Here is a 23,688-nt window from a genome sequence, read left to right on the forward strand (position 1 = left end):
AATGTAGATGAGAAATAGGAAGGGGCCGAGGATAGATACCGAGGGGCCACCAGAGTTAGCAATACAGGAGGAGGAAGAAAAACCACTGAAGCTGATTCTCTGGCTATGATTGGACAGATAAGAACAAAACCAGGCAAGTGCTGTCCCACACAGCTGGACGACGGAGAGGTGTTGGAGGGGGATGACATGGTCAACCGTGTCAAAGGCTGTAGGTAGGTCGAGAAGTTTGACAAGGGAAAGTTGATCTTTGTCCTATAGAATGTCATTTGTGACTTTGAGAAGAACCAAAACTGTAAACGCTTCTCTCTCTTCAGGTATTGACCCTCTCTCCTTTAAATCTGCCATCATCAACCCTCGTCTCAAAAAAAAACCCCTTGACCCCACCACCCTTGCAAACTACCTCCCCATCTCCAACCTCACTTTTCTCTTCAAAGTCCTTGAATGTGTTGATGTCTGTTCCCATCTTTCCCAGAACTCCACGTTTGAATCCCTCCAATCAGCTTTTCACCCCTGCCACAGTACCAAAACAACTCTTATCAAAGTCACAAATGACATCCTATGTGACTGTGACAAAGGTAAACTTTCCCTTCTCAACCTGTCTGCAGACTTTGTCACGGTTGACCACACCATCCTCCTCCAAGCCCTCTCCACTTTGTCCAGCTGGGTGGCACTGTGCTCACCTGGTTCCATTCGTTTCTATTTAATCGTAGCCAGAGAATCACTTGCAATGGCTTCTCTTCCTACACCCGCACTGTTACGTCTGGTGTCCCCCAAGGATCTTTTCTTGGCTCCCTCCTATTTCTCATCTATATGCTGCCCCTCGACGACATCATCTGAAAGCATGACATTAGTTTTCACATGTATGTTGACGACACTCAGCTCGACCTCACCACCACTTCTCTCGACTCCTCCACTGTTGCTAAATTATCAGACTGCTTATCTGACATCCAGTGCTGGATGAGCAGAAATTTCCTCAAATTAAATATTGGGAAGACTGAAGCCATTGTTTTCAGACCCCGCTCCAAACTCTGTTCCTAAGCTACCGACTCCATTCTTCACCCTGGCAACAGTCTCAGATTAAATCAGTCTGTTCACAACCTTGGTGTCACATTTGACCCCAAAATGAGCTTCTAACCTCATATTTGTGCCATCACTAAGACCACTTATTTCCACTACTGTAACATCACCCAACTTCACCCCATCTCAGCCCAATTGCTGCTGAAACCCTCATTCATGCCTTTGTTACCTCTAAACTTGTCTATTCCAAACCAATCCTGGCTGCTCTCCCACATTCTACTCCCCGTGAACTGGAGGTCATCTGAAACTCTACTGCCAGTGTCAAGTCAGACCAAGTTCCATTCCCCAGCACCCCTGTGCTCACTGACCTACATTGGCTTCCAGTCAAGGAACGTCTTGATTTTAAAATTCTCATCTTTGTTTTCAAATATCTCTCCATGACCTTGCCTCCTCCCTATCTCTTATCTCTTCTAGTCCCATAACCCTCCAAGACATCTGTGCTCCTCTAATTCTAGCCTCTTGTGCATCCCTGATTTTAATCGCTCCACCAGTGGTGGCCGCGTCTTCAGTTGCCTACATCCCAAGCTCTGGAATGCCCTCCCTACACCTCTCCAGCTCACTTTCCTCCTTAAAACCAACCTCTTTGATCAAGCTTTTGTTCATCTGACTAATAGCTCCTTTTGTGGCTTTTGTTTTATAATGCTCCTGTAAAACACCTTGGGACGTTTCATTACATTTAAAGCGTTATATAAATATAAGTTCACAATATCCTGAGTGGTGTGAAACAGGGCTGTTTTCTCGCACCCACACTGTTTGTGATCTTCTTCTCCCTGCTGCTCTCACATGCGTTCAAGTCTTCAGAAGAAGGAATTTTCCTCCACACAAGTTCAGGTGGCAGGTTGTTCAACCTTGCCCATCTAAGAGCGAAGACCAAAATACGGAAAGTCCTCATCAGGGAACTCCTCTTTGCTGACGATGCTGCATTAACATCTCACACTGAAGAGTGTCTGCAGAGTCTCATTGACAGGTTTGCGGCTGCCTGCAACGAATTTGCCTAACCATCAGCCTCAATAAAACGAACATCATGGGACAGGACGTCAGAAATGCTCCATCCATCAATATCGGTGACCACGCTCTGGAAGTGGTTCAAGAGTTCACCTACCTAGGCTCAACTATCACCAGTAACCTGTCTCTCGATGTAGAAATCAACAAGCGCATGGGAAAGGCTTCCAATGCTATGTCCAGACTGGCCAAGAGAGTGTGAGAAAATGGTGCACTGACACGGAACACAAAAGTCCGAGTGTATCAAGCCTGTGTCCTCAGTATCTTGCTCTACGGCAGCGAGGCCTGGACAATGTTCAGGGAGAAGACTCGGAGGGCAGAGTTCCGGACCGGTAAGTATAAAAAAAACTTACCTCTGGTAAAAAAAAACACTGAAAAAGTGACGTCACAGGAAAGCTGTGACCTGATTGGCTGGTAGGGAATCTGTACCGAATTTGAAAATAAAACATTGATAAAAATTGATTAAAACCCTAATGAACTAATTAATAAGTAGAGTAACAAAACCAGAGGGAGGAGATTACTGTATTTAGATAGCATTTAGTATTTATAGTAGGAATCTAGCACCAGGGACCATATAGTTAAGTTTATCATAATTTAGTAAGAATTTAATAAGTATTTATTTATCTTAAATTAATTTATTAATTAGTGCTAGAAATGTCAGTCAGAGGGGTGAAATGCCTCACCAGTGAGATGTGGGAAGTCCGTGACGCTTCCAGCGTTCCGGATGACTACATCTGCAGGAAGTGTACCCAGTTGCAGCTCCTCACAGACCGCATGGATCGGTTGGAGCGGCAACTGGATGCACTTCGGAGCATGCAGGTGGCAGAACGCGTCATAGACAGGAGTTTTAGAGAAGTGGTTACACCCAAAGTGCAGGCAGATAGATGGGTGACCGCTAGAAGGGGCAGGCAGTCAGTGCAGGAATCCCCTGTGGCTATCCCCCTCTCTAACAAGTATACCGTTTTGGATACTGTTGGGGGGGGATGGCCTAACAGGGGAAAACAGCAACAGCCAGAGCAGTGGCACCACGGCTGGCACTGTTGTTCAGCAGGGAGGGACAAAGCGCAGAAGGGCAATAGTTATAGGGGACTCTATAGTCAGGGGCACAGATAGGCACTTCTGTGGACGTGAAAGAGACTCCAGGATGGTATGTTGCCTCCCTGGTGCCAGGGTCAAGGATATCTCTGAACGGACAGGGGGCATTCTGAAGGGGGAGGGTGAACGGGGAGGGTGAACAGCCAGACATTGTGGTACACATCGGTACCAACGACATAGGCAGGAAGAGTGACAAGGTCCTGCAGGGGGAGTTTAGGGAGTTAGGTAGAAAGTTAAAAGGCAGGACCTCTAGGGTTGTAATCTCGGTCTTACTCCCTGTGCCACGTGCCAGTGAGGCTAGAAACAGGAAGATAGTGCAGCTAAACACGTGGCTGAACAGCTGGTGTAGAAGGGAGGGTTTCAGATATCTGGATCATTGAGATCTCTTCAGGGACAGATGAGACCTGTACAAGAAGGACGGGTTGCATCTAAACTGGAGGGGCACAAATATACTGGCTGCGAGGTTTGCTAGTGTCACTCGGGAGGGTTTAAACTGGTGTGGCAGGGGGGTGGGAACCAGAGCAGTAGGACAGCTAGTGAAATAAATGAGGAAGACATAGTAAATAAGGTCAGTAGGACCAAGAGGAAGAGCAGGCAGGGAGATGTTGCTGAGCACAGCGGGACTGGTGGTCTGAAGTGCATTTGTTTCAATGCGAGAAGTATAACAGGTAAGGAAGATGAACTTAGAGCTTGGATTAGTACTTGGAAATATGATGTTGCTGCTATTACAGAGACTTGGTTGAGGGAAGGGCAGGATTGGCAGCTAAATGTTACAGGATTTAGAAGCTTCAGGCAGGATAGAGGAGGATGTAAAAGGGGTGGGGGGGTTGCATTACTTGTCAAGGAAAATATCACAGCTGTACTGCGGGAGGACACCTCGGAGGGGTTGTGCAGCGAGGCAATATGGGTGGAGCTCAGGAATAGGAAGGGTACAGTCACGATGTTGGGGGTTTACTACAGGCCTCCCAACAGCCACCGGGAAGTACAGGAGCAGATATGTAGACAGATTTTGGAAAGATGTAAAGGTAACAGGGTTGTGGTCGTGGGTGATTTTAACTTCCCCTATATTGACTGGGACTCACTTAGTGCTAGGGGCTTGGATGGGGCAGAAATTGTGAGCAGCATCCAGGAGGGCTTCCTGAAACGGTATGTAGATAGTCCAACTAGGGATGGGGCCATTCTGGACCTGGTATTGGGGAATGAGCCCGGCCAGGTGGTCAAAGTTTCAGTGGGGGAGCATTTCGGGAACAGTGACCATAATTCCATAAGTTTTAAGGTACTTGTGGATAAGGATAAGAGTAGTCCTCGGGTGAAGGTGCTAAATTGGGGGAAGGCTAATTATAACAATATTAGGCAGGAACTGAAGAATTTAGATTGAGGGCGGCTGTTTGAGGGTAAATCAACATCTGACATGTGGTAGTCTTTCAAACGTCAATTGATTAGAATCCAGGACCAGCATGTTCCTGTGAGGAAGAAGGATAAGTTTGGCAAGTTTCGGGAAGCTTGGATAACACGGGATATTGTGAGCCTAGTCAAAAAGAAAAAGGAAGCATTCGTAAGGGCTGGAAGGCTAGGAACAGACGAAGCACTTGAGGAATATAAAGACAGTAGGAAGCAACTTAAGCAAGGAGTTAGGAAGGCTAAAAGGGGTCATGAAAAGTCATTGGCAAACAGGATTAAGGAAAATCCCAAGGCTTTTTATACGTATATAAAGAGCAAAAGGGTAACCAGGGAAAGGGTTGGCCCACTCAAGGACAGAGATGGGAATCTATGTGTGGAGCCAGAGGAAATGGGCGAGGTGCTAAATGAGTACTTTGCATCAGTATTCACCAAAGAGAAGGACTTGGTGGATGATGAGCCTAGGGAAGTGAGTGCAGATAGTCTCAGTCATCTCATTATCAAAAAGGAGGTGGTGTTGGGTGTCTTGCAAAGCATTAAGGTAGATAAGTCCCCAGGGCCTGATGGGATCTACCCTAGAATACTGAGGGAGGTAAGGGAAGAAATTGCTTGGGCCTTGACAGAAATCTTTGCATCCTCATTGGTCACAGGTGAGGTCCCAGAGGACTGGAGAACAGCCAATGTTGTTCCTTTGTTTAAAAAGAGTAGCAAGGATAATCCAGGAAATTATAGGCCGGTGAGCCTTACATCAGTGCTAGGGAAACTGTTGGAGAGGATTCTTCGGGACAGGATTTACTCCCATTTGGAAACAAACAAACTTATTAGCGAGAGACAGCATGGTTTTGTGAAGGGGAGGTCGTGTCTTACTAATTTGATTGAGTTTTTTGAGAAAGTGACGAAGATGATTGATGAAGGAAGGGCAGTGGATGTTATCTATATGGACTTTAGTAATGCCTTTGACAAGGTCCTGCATGGCACACTGGTACAAAAGGTGAAGTCACGGGATCCGAAGTGAGCTGGCAAGATGGATACAGAACTGGCTCGGTCATACAAGACAGAGGGTATCAGTGGAAGGGTGTTTTTCCTGAATGGAGGGAGGTGACTAGTGGTGTTCCGCAGGGATCAGTGCTGGGACCTTTGCTGTTTGTAGTATATATAAATGATTTGGAGGAAAATGTAGCTGGTCTGATTAGTAAGTTTGCGGACGACACAAAGGTTGGTGGAGTTGCGGATAATGATGAGGATTTTCAGAGGATACAGTTCGGTTGGAGACTTGGGCGGAGAAATGGTAGATGGAGTTTAGTCCGGACAAATGTGAGGTAGTGCATTTTGGAAGGTCTAATGCAGGTGGGAGGTATACAGTAAATGGCAGAACCCTTAGGAGTATTGACAGGCAGAGAGATCTGGGCGTAGAGGACCACAAGTCACTGAAAGTGGCAACGCAGGTGGATAAGGTAGTCAAGAAGGCATACAGCATGCTTGCCTTCATCGGTCGGGGCATAGAGTATAAAAATTGGCAAGTCATGTTGCAGCTGTACAGAACCTTAGTTAGGCCACACTTGGAATATTGCGTGCAATTCTGGTCGCCACACTACCAGAAGGACGTGGAGGCTTTGGAGAGGGTACAGAAGAGGTTTACCAGGGTGTTGCCTAGTCTGGAGGGCATTAGCTATGAGCAGAGGTTGGATAAACTCAGATTGTTTTCACTGGAACGACGGAGGTGGAGGGGCGACATGATAGAGGTTTACAAAGTTATGAGCGGCATGGACAGAGTGGATAGTCAGAAGCTTTTTCCCAGGGTGGAAGAGTCAGTTACTAGGGGACATAGGTTTAAGGTGCAACGGGGCAAAGTTTAGAGGGGATGTGCGAGGCAGGTTCTTTGCACAGAGGGTGGTGAGTGCCTGGAACTTGCTGCCGGGGGAGGTGGTGGAAACAGATACGATAGCGACGTTTAAGAGACATCTTGACAAATACATGAATAGGAAGGGAATAGAGGGATATGGGCCCCGGAAGTGCAGAAGGTTTTAGTTTAGGCAGGCGTCAAGATCGGCGCAGGCTTGGAGGGCTGAATGGCCTGTTCCTGTGCTGTACTGTTCTTTGTATGTCAGCCAAGAGCGATGTCTCAATTCATTCCATCTTCGCTGCCTCCGGAGAATCCTTGGCATCAGGTGGCAGGACCGCATCTCCAACACAGAAGTCCTCGAGGCGGCCAACATCCCCAGCTTATACACCCTACTGAACCAGCGGCACTTGAGATGGCTTGGCCACGTGAAAGTGCCTGTGAAAGTGTCTGTCACTCTAGAATTGGCCTTTATAGCCACTCCAGGTGCTGCTCCACAAACCACTGACCATCTCTAGGCCTTTACCCATTGTCTCCTGAGACAAGGAGGCCAAAGAAGAAGAAGATAAATATAAGTTGTTGCTGTTGTGGGAACGTGCTGGTTCAGTACTAAGCAGTGTCCAGGTAAACTACCACATTCACCAGCTGAATTACTGGACAGGTTAAGTTGCAGCTTCGAGCCACACCCAGAAGCTACTACAGCAACTCCCTGCCATAAGAGAAAATCTGAAAGGGTTGGTTTGGTTTCTACTGGCCCACATGAGTCCTTGAGAAATAGTTATATTTATCAAGTGATTGGTCTTTATAAAACAGATCCATTGCAATCTTTAAAAAAGAATTTAGACACAGCACTGCAACCCAGTAAAAAATCGAAAGCAGTCACTGAGCCTGTTTTACCTGGAAAAGGGCAGAGTCCCTGAATCCGAGTTCTCCAGCTGGTACAGCAAATATGCTAAAGAAAGCACCAAAATACTCAGTAAGATCACCACCACATTAAAGGCACTGACTCCAGGAACTTTCATCACCCTCTTTAAGGTATTAATTAGCAAAGGGACGCCTGACAACGCAGCAGCTCGCCAACGTCATCAGAGTCCTCCCAGCTGCGCATTAGCGCAGCCGACGTCTTGCCCAGACTAAGAAGCGCACGCGCGAGATGACATCGTCGCGTAGCGTATACGTCATCGCGTATCCACGCCTGGTCTGGCGCATGCGCGGTGAAGTGTCATCGGGTGTCCAGCCCCTGTGTTGGCTTTCCCCCACCTTCGGGCGACTTCTTCCCCTCCCTGGCCGATTGTTCCCCGCTCTGCACTCTCCTGGTGGACACACCGCTGGGGAACTGCAACCGCTGACTCTATCATCTTCAATTGAGCATTTTTTGGTCAATATTTTTCACAAGAATTCATTGTAAGAAGCCCAACTAGAGGTATCACTGGACTTTTAAATAAAAAGTCTATGCCAGTGACCCAAAACTACATTTATCAGAAACTTTTCTACTCATATAATAACACTGCCATTCTGTTCATGAGGGTAATTCATGTATTTTGTAAGCCTTCTTCCAGTCTCCATATGGCTCAGGCTGCAAGTTCTTCCAAGTATAGTTTTGTTACACAAAGTTCAAATGCAGAGGAATAATATGAGCATTAATTACAAGAAATCTATTTTAAATAATTGAAAGCCACAACATTGGTATTTGATTACTGTTCAATCCTTCATTCTGTACCTTTTATGGGAGATTAACGTTGTTCATAATTATAGATTTACTCTTCAGGAGTGGTATTTTGCCACACTTCTTCCAATTATTTCCCCACTACTGCATTTGGATAAAAGCAAATAATAAAGCTGCTATAGCGATTAAGCCGTTTAATTGCTAACAGGGAAAAGATTTGCTGCTGTGGTAGTTAGAGCTACCTAGTCTGTCCTTGCAAGTTACACAAACCAGTCCAGCCTTTAACACATTGAAGTGTTGACTTCTGTTGATACTTTTCTCTGGTGAGTGTGTTTAATAAACAAACGATATTTTAAACACAAGTAAATCTTCCAATAGAAATAAATGTTTTAAATTGTTCTTTTATGAGATGTTGCTGAATAACAAATTATCATTGACTGAATTTTAGAATTGTCTGCAAGTGACAGAGAAGCCCTAAAGCAAATAAGTCCCTTTCTCAATCAGAACAGAATAGGTTGGTCCTGACATGTGGCTCTGCCGCATGTCAAAGTGAGTAAATTTCAAGCAGATCCAAAGCAGACCTGTCAGAAGTCTCCTTCCAGTAACATGGCACTTTGGAATAATAGATTATTGAGGCACATTAGTTCACGTTCCACAAAAAAGACAGCAGAGTGACGAATGATGTTAAACATACAATACGTCTTCACAATTATTTTCTATACTTCACCTTAAACTATGGTTCTAAAGGGATCAAAGGGTATGGGGAGAAAGCGGGAACAGGTTACTGAGTTGGATGATCAGCGATGATCATGATGAATGGCGGAGCAGGCTCGAAGGGCCGAATGGCCGACTCCTGCTCCTATTTTCTATGTTTCTATGTAAACTTTACAATCATTATTTTATTTTAAGCTAAAAAAATTCCAACAAAAACATGATTTCTGGGAAGTAACTTCAGAAAAATTCCAGTGAAATATGAAGGCAGGCTTCAAAAAAAGAATTGCCTCCTCCTAAACCATGGCTCATTGCTGTCTGTCTTCCACAAACACCTATGTGCCTCTTTTAACTGTTATCTTTTGCAGCCGGCAGAACACAATTACCATTCTCCAGACCATGTTGTAGAGCCTCCTTGCAGCAGTTTGTTGCAAGCATTATTGTTTGCTTAATTATGTCCCTATCTCTTGTATTCTCTTCGCTGACGGCACGGGCATTCAGCCAAATTGTGAGCAGGTAAGGGACATATCACAGGAGCTAATCACCACCCTGGAATGAATGAGCAACGTATGACTCAGGTGCCATGGGAACATTCCACGCATAAATCTGCAAAACAAGACTGTGCTTGTAGAGCATTTGGGCTGTCCTTTTTAGTTGATAAATGCCATGGAATGTTATACAGTTTTTTTATGGTATTGGTGACGAGTCAATGCCAACCTGTACCCTGGGAATTTCGAAAAACATTGCCAGCATCCCTTTTTGCTGCTGCATGCTGACATTTATTTTAATGTATTTACCAGTAAATCAGAACAGGGCACTTCAGATATAGGTACCGCTGTACTGAACTGAAAATTGATTCATATTTCCTAAAGCTACCATTATTGTCTGGAAGGGGAAAGAAAGTTGAGTTACATTGTCCCTTTTATATTTACTTGCAATGCAATGCTGACTGTTGGTCTTTGGTTGCAGATCTGGTTCCAGTAGATGGGACAATTCACCTATGGCTTCTTTGGTAAAGCAAAACCATCCCAAACATTGTTCCTCAGAAAGATCAAGTAGCTTTGTCACCAATGTTCCCTCTAAGCTGCACGGCCATGCAGCAACTCAAAAGTCCCTGTGCAGGCCATGTGCAAGTCGGCCCCTTTAAGTTCTGATGAAAGGTCATTGACCTGAAATGTTAACTCTGCTTCTCTCGCCACAGATGCTGCCTGACCTACTGAGTATTTCCAGCACTTTCTGTTTTTATTTCAGATTTCCTGCAGTATTTTGCAGGAAGTTACCTTTAAGTTACCATGCATGCACAGATGAGCAAAAAGGAGCTGCGCGCTTAAATAAATCACCAGTGCACTTCAAAAAAAAATTAGAGGGAATTTTGTTTGTCAACTGCATTAGACATGTTGCCTAAGGTGCAGTGGACCCCTGGTGGTCCCCTTGCTTTGACCTTGGTCCTCACTGGCTCTCTTCTGCTGTTTGCCTTTGTCCTTACCTTTCTTCTCTTTTTTGTACACTTCCAAAAGTGTTCAAAAGCAAGGTTTGCTGAAGTAGTATGCTGGTGTGTGCACTGAGTAGCTATTTATAATATCTCTTGCTTTGCTCCATGCTCTTCACCTTAACATTACCTTTCTAACAGTGTAGGCTAGAAGGAAACATGAGTATATTTAGTTATTCACTTTCAATTGACAATAACAAGCCCTTAATGAGATAAAAATCCATTAACAGCACAACTGCGTTTTCATGTGCGGTAAATAGGTTCAGTCCACAGAGCAAATTTAGCACCATGAACAATATGCCATTAGTGCTACCACACCAAATTTCTGCATAAATTCAGACAATAACATTGTTGTGATTCATAGATTGCTTTTATGTTGAAGATTTGTACAGGAAGTGCAAAAATGTTGTTTTGACATCTCACTCCCGACTTTCCATCATTTTGAAATCTGGAATTCTCTCTCCAAAAAACTCGATGTTAAATCAGTTGAAAATTTCAAAACTAGGATTGATAGATTTTTGTTAGGTAAGGTTGTTAAGGGGTCTGGAACTAAAGTGGGTAAATAGAACTGAGACACAGATCAGCCATGATACAATTGAATGGCAGAACAGGCTTGAGGGGCTGAATGGCCTATTTCTGTTCCCATGTTCTAGAGGGGAATAGTGGTTTGTTAATATTCAATTAATTTGTCTATTAGTTTATTGCCTGAGCCATCGTCTGGTGGACCACATATTCTTCAGCGATCTTAAGTCAAGGCAGAACATTATGTATTCCAGTAAACCAGTAACAAGAGGGTCTCTGTTCACTGCCTGGGTCTTGCTACATTTACCTAGACATTGGACAGGTAAAGCGGTACTCTGCTGTGTAGAGGATGCATGTTCTGTTCAGTCAGTGAACCTGAGGAGAAAATCTCACATAAAAAATCCAAAATGGTAATGCCATGAAACAATAGAACCTTGAGCTCAGTCAAATATAAACTCATTTAAGTAAATATTTTGATCAACCTAGAAATATGCTAGTAATACCAGTAAACAGATGCTGTACATGGCTGTGTGACAATCTTCTGTCAGCTGTTTTAGTGGAAGCCCTAACCCTTTCACAATGAGTGATTAGACTTATAGAATGGTTACAGCACAGATGGAGGCCATTCAGTCCATTGTGTCCATGATGTCTCTCCGCAAGAACAAATCAGCTCTTTAGTAAAAAGAACAGCCACAGTGCAGACTGTGCCTGTTGGATGTGGTGGCAGCTTTTGTTGGCAGTTGTGTGTGTCACAGTGAAACACAGCATGAAAAGTGAAATAAATGGGTATAAAAAGCTGCATTAAAATAGCGAGCAGAAAAATATATAAAAATGTGAGAATTTTGTCGACTAATATTAGCAACTGTGATATCTAGTATCTGGTATCTTAAAACTGTTCACAAATTCATCAATGCAGGAGTAATTCCACATTGTATATTGATACAACCAAGGAGGGAGGAGTACACTGTTTATTCTAGTTCCACTTCTCCACGAGTCACAACATATATTTAAAATTTTTCCCACTTACTGATACAGTCAATCATAGACTCTATTTTTATCCCAGAATAAAACACACCATACAGTTTTTTTTAAATAAACAATCAGATTATCAGTTTATTATAAAACAAGTCTTAACCAGTAATGAAGTAAAGCATAAACACACATATAGAAATATTAAAGTCCCCTTTTTACCTTAACATCTCACATTCACATACATACAACACTGGTTAACTGGGAAAATAAAAATATTTGCGTTTTAGAGCTTTATTACAAAAAATAGACAAAAAAAACATGGGTTAAATACTCACTAGTTCTTGAAGAAGAAAGAGAAGGTATGGAAAGATGTCCTTTGTTTTGGTTTGGCGTCCCAAATGCGTATAGATGGCTGTCACTGGGATCTTCTTAGAACAGTTCTTTTCAGGTGGCGTTGAAGATCAGTTTGGGTAGGCTTCCCAGAAATGCAGCAACAGAGGTTTTAGACACAGGCCTTACAGGAGAAAAGCAGCCACAGTTTTAGACTACTTCTTACACTTGCTTTTCAGATCCTCAAGCGATGGAAAACTGGCAGGCTTTTTCTAAACTGCTGGAACAGAATGAGTTGGGGTGGTTTGTTCTTCTTGGCTCCAACTGTCTTTTCAAAACCATTGTCTATATCCCAACTCACTGTCCAAAGCGAAACCATAAACAATGTCACAAGAGGTAAGCCTCCTGACCGCTATAAATCTTGACCTATCACTTCTCTGTAAACATCTTTCCCAAGTCAAAAACAACCCTGCTGGGTAATTATTTGCAGACAGGCACCTTACAGTAATTGTTTGTTTTCAAGCTCAGTCCAAAAACCTTCCGGTGACTTCCCTTAAAAAAACACAAAGTTCCAGCGTCTATGGAATCTTTTCAGTTTTGAAACACAAATCTTCAAAATTTACCCAAAAAAAAGAAGCACTCGTAACAGTATGATGTATTCTCTACCTTTCCTCTGCAAATAGTTTCTACAGAGTTTAATTATCATGCTCTGCTATAGGATTTCAACATTCAACACTGAGAAACTAAGCCAGTATAAAAGTCAGTTCCACAGGATGGTGTGACAACTGTCAGACTGTAAAGCCAGAAAAATGAACTCGGAGGACTGCAAAGAACATTTTCTATTCATTCTCAGGATGTGGGCATTGCTGGTAAGGCTAACATTTATTGCCCATCCTTAGTTACCTTGAGAAGGTGGTGGTGAGCCACCTTCTTGAACCACTATAACCCATGTGGTAAAGTTAATTTTTTTCTTTGTAGAGTTTTGATGCAACTGAGAGGCTTGCCTGGCCACCTCAGGGGGCAGTTAAAAATCAGCCACAGAGTGTGGGATGGGAGTCACATATAGGCCAGATTGGGTAAGGATGGCAGGTTTCTTTCTGTAAAGGATATTATGGTCAACAACTTGAGTTTTATCAGATTCATGGACACTTTGTTACAGCCAGGTGTGGAAGGTGTCCAGTCGCCCCTCTTGCCCTTCCTCTTATTTGACCACAACGTTTATTCCTTTTTAAACAATGGTTGTGCTTACCACCTCAGTGAGTGTTTTACCTTTTACCTTTAATGTGATCGTGAAAGAACCAATGAGACAGGTTTGCTTGAGTTTAAACAATAAAGAGTTGAGCTAACTCATCCCAAGGGAGTCATAGAAATGCTCATTATCTGAGATAATGGCCTTCAGAGTTGGTGCGTAGATGCATATAATGTTGACTGTGCCTATATCGGATGATAACAACAAGGAGATGAGGTGCTCTGAGGTTGCTGCTGGTGCTCAATTGATTGTGTCAGCCATTTATTCACTGTGAAGCCTACACCAAGCTCAAGGTGATCTTCAGCACTCTTTCCATGCCAGTAGAAGGTGTAATTAGCCTCTCAAATAGAGCCTGTATCGGCTAATCTGGTTTCTTGTAGAGCGGTAATGTTAACACCAAACTTGTGTAGCTCACGATCAATCGGGGCTGTCTTGCGTACACTTGCTGTGGAATGTGGGTCATTGTTCATTCCAGGACACAGTCCTCACATTCCAGCTTCCAAGCTGAAAGGTTACCTTTCTTTGTTTGCTGCATAGCCTAGGCATGGTTTCAGGGGTTGCAGACTTGCCTAGCATCTACACCCCCCTCTCGACCTCGCAGGCTGGTGTCCAGAGGAAAGATGAAAGCCTATATGTCTGGGGCCTATTCAGTTGTAGGGGTTGCTGGAAGGTGCTAACTTGAGGGAAACATCAACTACCTAATGGGACTCCACTCCAGATATTGTCAGGTTTACTCCCTTAACCATTAGCTCTTGATGTTGTTGTTGTTAATGTTGAACGCACCAACCAGCAGGGCCCAGATTGCCACGGAAGTAGGTGTGATCTTGTCCTTCAGGTGTGCGAAGGGAGCAGCTACAGGTAACTGCTTCCCACCTCCAGGTTGCCACCTCCATCACTCAAACCCTCCAGCTACTACACCCTCAGGTGGCCAATCTGAGATTCCTGTAGGCCGTTTAGGAGTGGAGTCAGTGCACTCAGCATGAAGTCCCAGGAGCCATCTTGGAGATGTTCTCTCCCTCGGGAGCTCCTTACTTTTCACATTTATCCATGGCCATCTGCTGTCATCCATTGCTCTTTCTCCTCTCTAAAGCCTCTTTTCTGTTTAAGTTCCCTTGATTCTAACAGTGGGTGCATTTTTAGCCCAAACTTCAAGTTAACTGTTAGTTTAAACGGCCTCTGTCTGATAGTTCAAACCCCAGCCTCCGACCTTACCTTGTGAGCTCTGGTAAAGATCTGGATAATGGATGTGAATTTTCTCTCAAATCTAGCTTCAAATTCCTGGCTTCACTGGACATCAAGACCATGTTTGTGCACTGGACTACATTGGAAAAAAATGTAAGACTCTGCTTCCGACTATAATCTGCTGCCATTTTTTTCTGATCTGTGAGCTGGGGAAAAGATCTGGAAAAATCCAGATCTAGATCTTCTTTCAAACATGGCTTCAAATTTCTGGACTTATCTCAACATTAAGAAGATGCTTTTGTTCTGCACTACATTGGGTATAACTTAAGACCCAACCTCTGTCTCTGATTTGCTGCTCTGTTGTGAAATTTAGATTAACTTTGATCAGTTCACTGCCCTTCCCCCGCCACCACTGTGATTGAGAGACTTTAGTCTCCTGCTGAGACTGTGACTGGCCACTGGTTATACTGGCTTTTCAGCTTCAGCCTGTTACTGGCCAGAATTCACTCGGCAACAACATAATAAACCAGTCAGACTTGTATTATGATAGGGTACTGATATGTGAAAATATGGCAATTCACTATATACCAAACCCTGAACATGCTTAGCAATGTCTGCATGTTTATGGTAACTAAAAGCTTATTTCAGTGATTTAATAGAAAAATTAAAAACAAAGAACAAATAGAGAAATTGAAAAGTGTGTTCTAGATCCTAGTGGTGCCTGATGGTCTTGTAATCTGGCGAGATATCCAAAGCTGCTTGTGGCCCTCAGTCATGTATTTCACCATGCAATAACATCACATTATGTATAATTTCATTTATTTAGCCATGTGCAGTACATTGACTACATCAGGACACAATCAAATTCTGGTTTGGCAGTGCAAGACAAGTCGTTACGAGAACAGACAGTGAATGTTTGGTTGTTTATTTGAACCGGCAACAAACCCAGTTACAATTCTAGTTTTCACTCTCTGGAGGGCAGGCTAGACTACACACTCTATGGACAAGCACAATAAACTTTTTAACAGGTAGCTACATCTGCAGCAGCTCCAAAAAGCTTCAAAATTCACCAGGTTGGTTGTTCAATCCATGCATCTCATGTATAAGGTCGAATTAAGAATGTACCTGGGAGATACAGGTAGGTAAAAGGGTCATACTGTGGCAGAAACAAAAATGAACTCAACAGTTTTTTTTCCGGCTGGTAGGAAAAGATTAATTCCTTCTGCTCTTCTTCTTCAGAGTTGTGATAGCCCATCCACTAACTGCTATCTGTCACCAAGCTATAGCATTTTCCCCTCCAGTTTCCTTTTCTGATCCCTCCTATCCTGAAGGTGGTGATTTAAAATTCCATGAACACCAGGAGCTCCTTTGCTCACTCACCCATCATTTTCATGTGTCATCGTTGGGTGTGTTATTTTATCACAGCCAAATGTTACCCCAGTTCTACACATCAACACATTCCAGCAACGATTACACAAGATAGCAACCAGGAATGGTACTCCAGGCTGATGCTTCCTATCCCTATCTCATGAATACTCAGGTCAATTGTAGCTCCTATACCATTGCCTGGCTGAAAATGGCTAACTCAGTGCAGCCCAGGGACTGAACCTTGGATGCACGTAGCCATCCATTTATTCATAGGGGCTTAACCCTCAGTCCCAATCAGCATATATAGTTACATAGCACCGACAGCACAGAAACGGTCATTTGGACCAACCAGTCTAAGTTGCCGTTTATGCTCCATATCAGCTTCCTTCTAACCCTGTCAGAATATCCTTCTATTAGACAAGAACATCTTTCGTAAGCAAACCAGACTGACTTGTATCAGTACCACCTGGCAGTTTTACAAAATTATGAATTCAGTGATTCTTGGTTTGATTTGATGCAATTTATTTAATCTTGGATTCAAGTATATTACTCCTCTTTCTTTCTTTCTGACCCATCTACCATGCACCCACCTCTGATGGAGAAGCTACAAAGTGACCTGGCCCTAGATGGTGCAGGTATTGCTTTGGGGATTCTCCAAAATGAATTGACTCAGTTTTCCAGTTTTTGTCTTTCCTCATTCTGTTACGCAATCCAGCCAGGATCAGGAAATCGCTGCATAGGAACTCCTATGGGAATGGAAGCACCCGGCTTTTGCTTGATATTTCCCTATGGAATCATAATTGAGTCCAGATTTCACTGTATGGGGACTCACAGATGTGTTGTACTATTTGGTAGCAACTCCTAGGCCACTGGTACAGGCTAACCACAAATAGGCCTATCCTTCTTCATTACTTGCCTTAGTAGATACCTTAAAAATACCTTTTGCTGAATGAATCCTGAAGTGTACATTAAAATGTTATTTGAATGTTTATATTCCACTGACTACCTCACAGCTTTTAAACCCTTCTTTGATGGGGGTGGAACAGCAGATTACATGTTGGTAGGTTTGACTTTTTAAAAATATGGATGTCAATACAAATAGCAATTGTAATCACATAGATGCGGTAAAATTGAATAATTTACTACGGCATTTTGAAAATGTTTACTTATTTGAATGTTTGCACCTGTGTCGCAATCGGATTCCTTAGCATAAAAAATTATTACCCATTAGACTTAAGGAGTTTCAGCTTGAAAGGGCTGTATGTCTGTTTGCAGGACTGTATTCAGTTGCAGATACAGACTCCCATAGTAACCTATGCCCTGAACTCATACCCTGAACTTGCTATAGTCTATCTGATTATGTCAGTACTGGTTGCTACAAGAGTGACCACACTTCAAAAGTGCTTCATTGTCTATGAAGCATTTTGCGACATCCTGAGAAAATGAAAGGTACCACATAAATATAGATGTCAGTTGTGGGTCAGTGGGAGCGTTTTCATCTGAGTCACAATGTTGTGGATTCAAGTTCCACTACTGAGGCCCCACCAGCTCTCTCAAGTGAACATAAAAGATCCCATGAAACTAATCAAAAAAGAGCAGAGAGATTCTCATCAATGTTCGGGTCAATACTTATCACTCAACATTACAACATTCCTACATTACAATAGTGACAACACTTCAAAAGCACATAATTGGTTGTAAAGCGCTTTGGCCTGTCCTGTGGTCGTAAAAGGCTCCATATAAATGTAACTTTCTTTTTCTCAACCAACATCACTAAAAACAGATTATCTGGACATTATCTCATTGTTGTTTGTGGGAGCTTGCTGTGCACAAATTGGCTGCCCCGTTTCCTATGTTACACCAGTGACTACACTTCAAAAGTACTCGATTGACTGCGAAAACACTTAGGATATTCTGAGCTATATACATACAAGTTCTTTCTTTATTTATTGCTGTTCTGGACCTCTAGAAGAAGTAATAACATTATGATAGATGTGCACCTAAGGAGGGTAATGAGCTCGATACAGTTGTTATGACCAAGGCGGGAGAAATGCACTTTTAATTCAGTCCCATACTCCACAGGTCCCAGCATATCAATAACGTTTCCCACCTACCAAAGAATAGCCAAAATTAGACACTTCATTTGTCCCCCAGAATAAAGCACACCAAACCAGGTTTCTTTAAACAACATTAACTATTTATTAGAAAAGAAATAATAAGTCTGAACTACTAATGAGACAAATCTATATATATGAAAAGCTCCTTCATTTCTTAGCCCTCACGCACACACACATACATTAAAAAAAGGTTAACCGGGGAAAAAGGATTTTGGTTTACAGCTGTTTCTTAGGAATAGAAGGAATAATGAAAATAAATTCATTCGTCATGTTCTGGTAGGATGTTTTCTGTACAGTGAGGTGTCCCAGAATTGAATAGTCAGATGCCACTTGAAATTCCTCCAGGCAAGGTTGATGGACAGTCTTTGATGGGTTGGCGTTCAAGGCAATTTGACTACAGCAGGCATCACATATGTCTTTCAGCAGGGGTGCAGCAACTGGTCTGCTCAGGACTCACAGCAGCAACACAGCAGTAGAAGCTTTCTTCAGGTTCCAGGATTTACCAAAACACAGGAAGCAAGAGGAATCTCACTGGATGCAGGAATTCTTCAGAGAAAGGAGGCAATAGGAATCTGGCATCTTTCAAATGCAGGATTTCTTTTCAAGAGATGCAAGTCTCCTTTACAGAGAGAGGTCTTTTTCTCCAGTCTCCAAGCAGATCAGGTCTAAGTTTCAAATGCCTGCTCTTTGTCCAACTCATTGGTTTTTAAAAATCCAAAGTGAAAGCAAAATGCCTTCCTGAGCTATCACGCGACCAGACACAGTGTTTCCTCTGTCAGTCAAAGTGTTGCTTTGAGGATGTCAAACACCTGGCTGGCTTCCTTGAAACTGCTTGCTTTTCTTTATGTATACAAAGTCAACATGCAAAAATTTCAGCTATTCCCAGATATCCAAGTCCACTGAAAATCCTTTCTTCGGTTTTTATAACAGAATTCTAAGATTTTAATATAAAAATAAAACCTCTTGTAACAGTTGATTTAGAGATACAGCACTGAAACAGGCCCTTCAGCCCACCGAGTCTGTGCTGACCATTAACCACCCATTTATACTAATCCTACACTAATCCCATATTCCTACCACATCCTCACCTGTTCCTATATTCCCCTACCACCTACCGATACTAGGGGCAATTTAAAATGGGCAATTTACCTATCAACCTGCAAGTCTTTTGGCTGTGGGAGGAAACCAGAGCACCCGGAGGAAACCCACACAGACATAGGAAGAACTTGCAAACTCCACAGAGCCAGTACCCAGAATTGAACCCGGGTCATTGGAGCTGTGAGGCTGCAGTGCTAACCACTGCGCCACTGTGCCGAGTGAAGTTCAATTGCGGCTTTGGTCTTTAAAGAGTTGTAGCAGGTGCTTCCAGTACTCTGTACCTGCGCACTTGCACCTGACACTGGCCTAGCAAATTTATTTCTTTATTATTTATTTATTTGTCAACTGGCAAGGTGACTTTGCCTCCCCAGGAGCTCAATTGCCTGCTCCTAAAAATCAATGAGATGCCTTATATCAGGTGCTACCCAATCAGTGGCTTGCATCTCTTAGCCATTGTTTTTTTTTTATTCGTTTGTGGGATGTGGGCACCGCTGGCTATGCCAGCATTTATTAGCCATCCCTAATTGTCCTTGAGAAGGTGATGGTGAGCTGCCTTCTTGAACAGCTGCTGTCCTTAGGGTGTAGGTACACCAACAGTGCTGTTAGGAAGGGAGTTCCAGGATTTTGACCCAGTGACAGTGAAGGAACGGCGATATCTTTCCAAGTCAGGATGGTATGTGACTTGGAGGGGAACTTGCAGGCGGTGGTGTTCCCATGCATTTGCTGTCCTTGTCCTTCTGGGTGGTAGAGCCCACGGGTTTGGAAGATGCTGTCGAAGGAGTCTTGGTGAGTTGCTGCAGTAAATCTTACAGGTGGTGCACACTGTTGCCACTGTGCATTGGGGGTGGAGGGAGTAAATGTTGAAGGTAAAGGATGGTGTGCCAATCAAGCGGGTTGCTTTGTCCTGGATGGTGTCAAGCTTCTTGAGTGCTGTTGGAGCTGTACTCATCCAGGCAAGTGGAGAGTATTCCATCACATTCCTGACTTGTGCCTTGCAGTTGGTGGAGAGGCATTGGGGAGTCAGGAGGTGAGTTACTCCCCTCCCAGCCTCTGACCTGCTCTTGTAGTCACAGCATTCATGTGGCTGGTCGAGTTCAGTTTCTGGCAATTGGTGCCCCCAGGATGTTGATAGTGGGGGATTTCAGTGATGGTAATGCCATTGAATGTCAAGGGGAGATGGTTAGATTCTCTCTTGTTTGAGATGGTCATTGCCTGGCACTTGTGTGGCACGAATGTTACTTGCCACTTATCAGACCAAGCCTGGATGTTGTCCAGGTCTTGCTGCATATGGACAAGGGCTGCTTCAGTATCTGAGGAGTCGCGAATGATGCTGAACATTGTGAAATCAAAAGCGAACATCCCCATTTCTGACATTATGATGGAGGGTAGGTCACTGATGAAGTAGCTGAAGGTGGTTGTGCCTAGGACACTACCCTGTGGAGCTCCTGCAGTGATGTCCTGGGACTGAGATGATTGACCTCCAACAACCACAACCATCTTCCTTTGTGCTAGGTATGTATCCAACCAACGGAGAGTTTTCCCCCTGATTCCCATTGACACCAGTTTTGCTGGGGCTCCTTGATGCCATACTCGGTCAAATGCTGCCTTGATGTCAAGTGCAGTCACTCTCACCTCACCTCTTGAGTTCAGCTCTTTTGTCCATGTTTGGACCAAGGCTGTAATGAGGTCAGGAGCTGAGTGGCCCTGAAGGAACCCAAACTGAGCGTCAGTGAGCAGGTTATTGCTGAGCAAGTGCTGCTTGATAGCTCTGTCGACAATCCCTTCCATCACTTTGCTGATGATCGGGAGTAGACTGATACGGTGGTAATTGGCCGGTTTGGATTTGTGCTGCTTTTCGTGCACAGGACAGACCTGGGCAATTTTCCACATTGCCGGGTAGATGCCAGTGTTGTAGCTGTACTGGAACAACTTGGCTATGAGCGCGGCAAGTTCTGGAGCACAAGTCTTCAGTACTATTGCCGGACTTTTGTCGGGGACCATAGCCTTTGTAGTATCCAAGACCTTCAGCCGTTTCTTGCTATCACGTGGAGTGAATCGGATTGGCTGAAGACAGGAGAAGGCCAAAATGGATCATCCACTTGGCATATCTGGCTGAAGATGGATGCAAATGCTTCAGCCTCGTCTTTTGCACTGACGTGCTGGGCTTTCCCATCATTGAGGATGGGGATATTTGTGGAGCCTCCTCCTCCTGTTAGTTGTTTAATTGTCCACCACCATTTACGACTGGATGTGGCAGGACTGCAGAGCTTAGATCTGATCCATTGGTTGTGAGATCACTTGGCCCTGTCTATTGCACGCTGCTTATGCTGTTTGGCATGTAAGTAGTCATGTGCTGTAGCTTCACCAGGCTGACACCTCACTTTTATGTATGCCTGATGCTGCTCCTGGCATGTCCTCCTAACTCTTCATTGAACCAGGGTTAGTCCCCCGGCTTGATGGCAATGGTAGAGTGGGGGATAAGTCAGGCCACGAAGTTACAGATTGTGGTTGAATACAATTCTGCTGCTGCTGGTGGCCCACAGCGCCTCATGGATGCCCAGTTTTGAGTTGCTTGAACTGTTCGAAATCTATCTCATTTAGCATGGTGGTAATGCCACACAACACATTGGCGCAGTGGTTAGCATCACAGCTCCAGCGACCCAGGTTCGATTCTGGGTACTGCCAGTGTGGAGTTTGCAAGTTCTCCCTGTGACCGGGTGGGTTTTCGCCGGGTGCTCCAGTTTCGTCCCACAGCCAAAAACTTGCAGGTTGATAGGTAAATTGGCCATTATAAATTGCCCCTAGTATTGGTAGGGGAATTGAGGGAAGGTGGGGATGTGAGAGGGTAATGGGATTAATGTAGGATTAGTATAAATTGGTGGTTGATGGTCAGCACAGACTCGGTGGGCCGAAGGTCTTGTTTCAGTGCTGTATCAATAAATAAATAAACACGATGGTGAGTTCCTTCAGTGTGAAGACAAGACTTTGTCTCCACAAGGACTGTGCAGTCATCACTCCTACCAATACAAAGATGCATCAACGACAGATAGATTAGTGAGGACGAGGTCAAGTAGGCTTTTCCCTCTTGTTGGGTGCCTCATCACCTGCCACAGACCCAGTCTAGTAGTTATGTCCTTTAGGACTTGGCCAGCTCAGTCAGTAGTGGTGCTACCAAGCTACTGTTGGTGATGGACATTGAAGTCCCCCACCCAGAGTACATTTTGTGCCCTTGCAGTCTTCAGTGCTTCTTCCAATTGGTGTTCAACATGGAGAAGCACTGATTCATCTGCCGATGGGGGTCACTAGGTGGTAATCAGCAGGAGGTTTCTTTGCCCATGTTTGACCTGATACCATGAGATTTCATGGGGTCCAGAGTCAATGTTGATGATTTCCAGGGCAATTCACTCCTGACTGTATACCACTGTGCCACCACCTCTGGTGGGTCTGCCCTGCTGTTGGGACAGGATATACCCAGGGATGGTGATGGTGGTGTCTGGGACATTGTCTGCAAGGTACAATTCCGTGAGTATGACTATGTCAGGCTGCTGCTTGACTAGTCTGTGGGACAGCTCTCCCAACTTTGGCACAAGTCCCCAAATGTTAGTAAGGACGACTTTGTAGGGTTGACAGGGCTGGGTTTGCCGTTGTTGTTTCCGGTGCCTAGGTCGATGCCCAGTGATCAATCTGGTTTCATTCCTTTTCTTAAACTTTGTTGACTTTGTGTCTGAGCTTCTCCCAGAACAATATGAACAACATTGGGTGGAAGGCAAGCGTGTGAAGTATATATCTTTCAAGTGACAGTAGACAGCTGATGTAACAAGTGTTAGAACGATCCTGTAACATGAGACGTTGGAGTTGGTCACATGAAAGAAGGGCTTGAAAGGATACTTCCTAACACTGGTGAGTGAGATAGAGTGGCAATGAACCACAGTGCACTGTGAATGAAGACCTTTCATTCCATTTTAGAAATGAGTGATCAGTGTGTGAGATCTCTTGCTGCCAAATCGAAATGGTGAAGGAAGCAGTTCTCTTGCCTTGCCTGCCCTCACAAGGTGACTGTATTACATGGCAGTGTTCCACTGTCTGCAGGTGAGAGGGTTTGGCAGCACTCCCACTTCTCTCCAGGTGACTCTGGTGATCGATTTAGGTGGCCTAGAGCATGGCTACCCGACCCGAACCCGACGACATGTGTCTAGTTCGGGTTGGGTCACTCTTCCAGGGCCGGCATTCGGGCTTGGGTTGGGTCGGGCCAGGTCGGACACACTCTATCACCACCTCTGGTAAGTGGCTCCATTGTGAATGTACTTTTTGGACTAGAAAGGTTGTTTAGTTACAGTTTTTCTAAGCTTGTGCAGATAAGTAACAAAATGAAAAACAGAAGGCAGGTTAACTGATGGCCGGGTTGGGTCGGGACAGTCGCAGGAAAAAAATGACAGGACTCGGGCCGGGTCGGGTTTGGGTCGGATGTGGTTCTGTTGGGCTCGGGTCGGCTTTCATTTGCAGACCCAAGCCGACCTTTAAGGTGGCCTTCTTCCCTGTGAGCCCTATAGGTGGTCTCCTCTCTGGCAGATC

General features: G+C 44.2%; 1 protein-coding gene across 1 annotated transcript in view; it reads right to left on the minus strand.

Moving 5' to 3' along the window:
* The window catches only part of htatip2 (HIV-1 Tat interactive protein 2), a 32,024-nt gene extending 24,488 nt beyond the window's left edge, over positions 1–7,536 (minus strand). The window contains exon 1 of the mRNA XM_068046507.1: positions 7,310–7,536. Coding sequence (XP_067902608.1) covers positions 7,310–7,434 — 125 coding nt within the window. The 5' untranslated portion in view covers positions 7,435–7,536. The remainder of the gene's footprint in view (positions 1–7,309) is intronic.
* Positions 7,537–23,688: the final 16,152 nt, after the last annotated feature.

This window comes from Heterodontus francisci, chromosome 14 (assembly GCF_036365525.1).
Source record: "Heterodontus francisci isolate sHetFra1 chromosome 14, sHetFra1.hap1, whole genome shotgun sequence".
NCBI classification, from domain to species: Eukaryota; Metazoa; Chordata; class Chondrichthyes; order Heterodontiformes; family Heterodontidae; genus Heterodontus; species Heterodontus francisci.